The 6,302-nt window shown below is 42.3% G+C and overlaps 1 protein-coding gene across 1 annotated transcript in view; it reads left to right on the top strand.

Annotated features, from left to right (window-relative positions):
- LOC100748397 (protein gustavus) overlaps positions 1-6,003 on the top strand; it is a 35,577-nt gene extending 29,574 nt beyond the window's left edge. The window contains 5 exon segments of the mRNA XM_033318746.1: positions 1-136; positions 3,527-3,756; positions 4,229-4,559; positions 4,632-4,790; positions 4,884-6,003. Coding sequence (XP_033174637.1) covers positions 1-136; positions 3,527-3,756; positions 4,229-4,559; positions 4,632-4,790; positions 4,884-5,023 — 996 coding nt within the window. The 3' untranslated portion in view covers positions 5,024-6,003.
- The last annotated feature ends 299 nt before the right edge of the window (positions 6,004-6,302 follow it).

Genomic DNA, 6,302 nt, shown 5'->3' with positions numbered 1-6,302 from the left:
ACTACCATCACTGGCGTCGCCTGGCACCTCAGGCACAAACTACCCCTTGGAAAACAGTGCCTCGAACATCGTCTTCAGCACCGGCATCACCATCGGTCCCCCTATCGGGCCGTAAACATGGGCCAAAAGATTTCAGGTTAGGAACACACCTTTCTTCGAACCACGATCGAAATATACGATCAGTAAGAACCACGATGATTTCGGGTGTCTGCGATCGTCGCGAGAGTTCTGGGTGGGTGAGAGGGATCGAGCGTGGGCGTCGAGAACCGGTTCACGCGTCGAAGGTAACTTTGGTTGGATGATACATCGAGAGATTAGGGTTAAATAACTCTTTCGTATAGCTTGTAGGTGAGTTCATGTAGTATCGCAGTATACATAGGAGTTGAGTTTGAGCTACATTTTCGGATGCTGCATTCGTCAACCGCATAAATCGAAACATGTAAAAAGTTCGATGATTGTGTAAGAATTGTTTGTTTGTTTTTTTTTTTTTTTATTAATTTACTTTAGAATTTACCATTATTCATCTTCTCTAACTCGTGAAAGTAAGTTGTTCGTTTCTTGAAAATTGAAGATTAAATCGTGTACTTATATAACGAGATTATGAAATTACGGAAAGGCGAGTTGCATCGGTTTAATTTCCGAAAGGCTCGTTCGTTGATTAAAATAGCATATGGGGTAGAGTAATATCGTAAAGTTCAGATTATCTGGGACAAGCAGATAGTTTAGGTACCTATTATTGTTTGAAGATACGTATATGTTTAGTAGGTTTAGTAGCTTTCCAACGCAGCAGCGTTATATGATGCAATACAGCGTCGAGACCGAGTCTAAGAGGTTGATTCACCTCGTCGGACTTCGTCCAGGGTCAAGGCCTTTGACCGCTCTCGATTTTACCTACCTGCTCTCAGGTAGAAGCTCGAACAGGTCCTCGAGACCGAGATTCTATCCTCTGGCGAAGCCCGGTGTGTATAAAATACCAAGCTGAGAGGAGAGTTCAACACAGCAGCACACAGTCGTTTGATAAATTTTTAATACCGCGAAACAAAAAGTTTGCTGATTAAACTTAACTCGTTGAAAGTTAGCATTCGAACGGTTCTCCTCCTATCTTTTTTTTTTTTTTTTTTATCAAACATCCAAGCATTCTCTTTATATCCCGATCGTAAAGATGTCCAAAATGTAAATTTCAATTCGTTCGCGGGAGCTTTGCCAATAAAACCTACATTACGAAACACGAACTACGCGCTACTACGAACCACAACTCTGTAATTATCCAGCTGGTATAAATATCCTAGATAATTAGCCAATTAAATTTCCGATTCTGATTAAAAGGATGGCCGGACCGTTAAAAGAAAAATCTCACGGAGACCGTTTGTCGCCATGAATCAATTCCATAGATCGTGTAGAGCTTGCCATCGCGCGTCCCTCTGTCATGATTTACACTGGCCATTTGCTCGCTTCCGGAGATTCATTCTATGTCTCGGTGGCGCGATCGTGCAACGACCCTCTCTCGCTGCGTCCGCCCGAGCCTGGCCGCGCTTGTCTTTTCGGGAAATTTGTCGCCCTCGACCGCAGCCAATTCGCAGCTCAGCTGCACCCGTGAAATTTACGAGGCAAGTATACATGGCAGTGAGCTGTGTGACACGGCGAGGGCTACTGTTGGTATCTCGTGGAGTGGAGGGAAAAACTCAGCAGTAGCCAGGTCCAGGGTGTCTCGTTGTCTCGGGGCAACAACGAAAAAGAGACAAAAAGAAGATGTACGCGACGAACTCGCCGAACCTCGAAGAAGAGAAAGAGAGCCGAAAGGTCGTCTGGAGCCGGATACACGCAAGTTCGTGAAAGGGCCTTTCTATCAGTACCCCTCGGCTTTTTGGCCACAAGTGGAAGCAAGATGGACGTGTAGACCCTTTGAAATTCTCGCGTTCCTTTCCAGAACCCTCGTTTCAGAACCCTCGAACGCGCGCACCAGCTAGGGAACAGCTGCCAGAGCAAATAAACCAGCATCCAAGGATATCGTTCTCTCGAGGCTAGAGACCAAACGCGGGAAAGAGAGGGCGAACTTTCGAAAAACCTTGAGCGAGGTCTGCTGATCCTGCCGGACGAGGTCCCTTCATTATTTTTCTTCCAGTCTTTTTTCCCTCGTTCCCCGGCAAATCTACCCGGTGCTGGCAGCACAGGTATCTCCGGAATACCGCGCCACGAGAATCCCACGGACGCGCCCTGAATTATTAACGACCCCGTGGAAATTTAGCCCGCGTGGAATTTCAGTGACGATCTTCTTTTCATTCGACGTATCCGGCTGATCGATGATCGTACGACATTCTGCCTCTTAACACTTAGCTAAACGCGCGCGCCACACCGAGTTGTACGGTTGCACCGCGTTCGGACAGCCAACCTGTCGATCGCGCATTTTTCCAAGTATCGAGGACTAATATCCACTACTTAAAAAACAAATTGTATTTCTCGGTAATGATTTTATTTAAAGATTTCATGTATTGTTTATGCAAAACATTAAAATAAAAGTATATATTAAAAGTATGGCAAAAATATAGGCACAATTACAAACGTTTTAAAGATGATTTAAAGATAAATAAGACGACTTAAACGTGAAATTAAAAATTCATAATACGTTTTAATATTTTCTTACCAGTAGATGTTTATATGAAGAGGACGTTGATACGTGAGGTTTAATGACGAGATTGCTCGTTGTTGTAACCGTCGAATATCTTTAAAATAATAAATTAATATAAAGCCGTATACGCGAGTCGTTAGTACGAAGTATAAATCGCAAATTAAGATAGCGGAATAAATACTCGTAGAATGCTCGTCGCGTAACTCGATAGACGCTCGTAAGATACTCGAAAATACTCTAGATATCGTTAAATACTCGATATGTGCTGTCGCTCGCGATCGCATCCGTGTACTTAACTAGTCAGGGGATAATGGAAAAATTCAAATTCGTCTTCATTCGACGGTTGCTTGTAGCGGCGACATTGTTTTGCCCGGTGTCTATTTGTTGTTACACTACTCGTAACCTAGCGATCTTGATACTCCGAGGCAAAACAACAACATGATTTGAATAGTCTTAATAGTCTTAAATGGACTTATGTGCCGCTACATACCGTTCGATTATAACTTTATCTAGTCATAACTGATAGTGTTACTTTTTAATTAATTTTGACACCACTATATCGATGTATTTTATTATATATACTGTACTTTATAACCAGTTAATTGGAAACAATTCCAAGTAAACAATAACTAGTAACAAACAAAAATAATAACAACAAGAAAACAAAAACGCGTTCTATAAGTCGAAAAAGAAGATCTTCCCGTTCGATCACGCAGCGATATACTTTACAGATCGGTTGGCTAAGCGTTAACAGGCGATTCGAATGTTAAATGAAATCGTTTTATTAAAATCCTTTACGGGATTAGAATCGCGTTAAGTGTCAAGGTATTATAGAATATAACGTATAGAATATGATACGAAATGAACGACTAACGGATCTTTTTATTTTTATTTTTTCAGGCGGTGTGAAAAGCGTGACACGTGAGGCTGCAGCTGGATCTGTTGGTGGAGTTGGCGTCGGCGGTGGCGGCGTCGTAGCGTACAAACCCGTGGTACCAAGAGAGCTGGCGCAACACTTTGCGAGGCCACCGCGGCTCGATGTCCTGCTCGACATGCCACCCGCCTCGCGGGAGACGCAGATTCATCATAGCTGGAACGCCAACGACCGTAGCCTCAACATATTCGTTAAGGTATATATCTCAAGAATGCACACGGTGAACTTGGAGTACTCGCTACAATCTTTCGTTTTCCCGTTCTTTCAAAATCCCTTCGTTCTTTACTGTTTGTAAATTTAATTTGACGCGTTGTTTTTTTTTTTTAAATATATCCATTATTCCGTTGTATTACGTTTCTAAAGTTTCCTTCTACGTCTCTACACTGACAAGCAAGCTATACGCTTCAACCGCGTATTTTTCCAAGTATCGAGGACTGATATTCGCTACTTAAGAAACAAAGAGGGCTAAAAATCGTTTAAGTCAATTCTTTTTTGAGGTAACGATTTTATTTAACAATTTCATACACTGTTTATACAAAACATCGAGTTGTACGATAAAATATTAAAAGTATACAAAAATATAGGTAAATTATAACATAGTATCTTTCTACAGATTTATTACGTGCAATTGTACTGTATGTGTTATTGGTGAATGATTTCTGTTTCAGGACGATGACAAATTAACGTTTCACCGACACCCAGTGGCTCAAAGCACAGATTGCATAAGGGGGAGGGTAGGATACACGAAAGGTATGCATGTCTGGGAACTGTTCTGGAGCACGAGGCAAAGAGGCACGCACGCCGTAGTGGGCGTCGCGACGGCAGAGGCACCTCTTCACAGCGTCGGATACCAGAGCCTGGTTGGCAATAACGAACAAAGTTGGGGTTGGGATCTCGGTAGAAACAAGCTTTTGCACGACTCGAAGAACAATGCCGGTGTCACGTACCCGGCTCTACTTAAACCCGACGAAACGTTCATTGTTCCTGACAAATTCCTCGGTAAGTAATGTTATAATTTCACGAAATATCAATAACTTTTGTAACACGTACTGATAAAAATTTCTTTTTCAGTGGTCTTGGACATGGACGAAGGTACGTTAGCTTTCGTTGTGGATGGTCAATACCTTGGAATCGCATTCAAAGGCCTTAAAGGCAAAAAGCTGCATCCTATTGTATCCGCTGTATGGGGACACTGTGAGATCACGATGAAGTACATCGGTGGACTTGATCGTAAGTAACGATAGAATCATTAAACGTTCAAATAATATCTTATATGTACGTTTAAAATTAACGAAGTAATAATGTAATTCGTAATTGTTTCAGCTGAACCATTGCCTTTGATGGATCTTTGTCGAAGAGTGATTCGAAAACGAATCGGCAAGGATAAGATAGACGAGAAAGTGAACGCGCTGAGCTTGCCGTTAGCGGTGAAGACTTATCTCCTGTATCGTGACAGGAGGTAACTACCGAGTGCTAGCTCCGAAACCACTACCACCACGATTACGACTGTGAACACCACCGCCCTATTGAATCATTGCCACCACGACGCACAGGGGAACGCCCGCTACCCCGTCGCAAGCCACCGAACGCACCAGCCCATAAGCCGCTTGTACGATCCATGGTGTTTGTATCCATGTAAGGATAAGTCGAGACGAGCACGATCAACGTGGTCGCGTACGTCGTCGTCGTCGTCGTCGTCGTCGTCGTCGTCGTCGTCATCGTCGTCGTCTTCGTCTTCGTCTACGTCTACGTCTACGTCTACGTCATCCTCATCATCATCGTTGGCATGATATTTGTCACCATTATCATATGTTCATCATTGTCGTTGTCATAGTCGTTGTTAATCTGATCGTTATCGTCGTTGTCGTTCCCGCATACAATCGGACGAAGCTACATGAAAAAAAAAACAAGAAAATCGGACGCGCAGACGGGACACATACGCGAACCGTATCAGGTCTAGCGAATTATTTAGATAATATTGTTGTCTTGTGTTAACGTCGATATGATTAAAATCGTGAAGGAGTCTTTATTAATTGTTAATAATGAAAAAGTGACGTACGATGCAGTTGAATAGCTTTCCGAGCACATCGCTCGACGCTGTTATTTTTTCACTTTATTTTCTTTTTCTTTTCTTTTTTTTTTTGTAGTCCTTTAAGTTGTCGCGTTACTAGAACGTTCTGCGTCTGACGAAGAAGATGCAAGGTGAGAAATCGAGGACCTGAGTGTGAGGATGAGAATACATACACGTGCGGCTCGGTCAAGTGGAAAAATCAATAGAAAAAAATGAGCACAAGGAAAATAGTTCTTCACACAGTTGGCCAGTAAAACGTTTAGTCGAGTCTAAAGGCTGATACGGATAACGTTTCGGTTATTAGTCAACGATGGGTAGCGGGCTTGTTCTAGTCCGGGCACACTGCGCTAATAGAAAACGAGAAGACAATGGGATAGAAACATACATTTGCTTCACAACTTGAGCGAAGAAAAAATCGACGAAACTTCAAGTAGATGTCACTATGCGGACAGTTGTTGCTCACACGGCTATCGAAAAAGAAAATGTGTGTATAGTGACGAAGATGCCAGTCGATTGAACAGCCACCTTCCAATAGACTCATTTTTCAAATATTTTCTAAGCATGCTAAGTCTAATAAAATATAGTGGTGTACATGGTTCGTGGATGGACACGAGAAAAACAAAAGAGAATTTTAAGAAATATATATATATATATGCATATATATATATATA

Source organism: Bombus impatiens, unplaced genomic scaffold, assembly GCF_000188095.3.
Source record: "Bombus impatiens unplaced genomic scaffold, BIMP_2.2 scf_0113, whole genome shotgun sequence".
NCBI lineage: Eukaryota > Metazoa > Arthropoda > Insecta > Hymenoptera > Apidae > Bombus > Bombus impatiens.
Note: the sequence above shows the minus strand (reverse complement) of the source record. Positions and strands in the feature narration are given on the sequence as shown.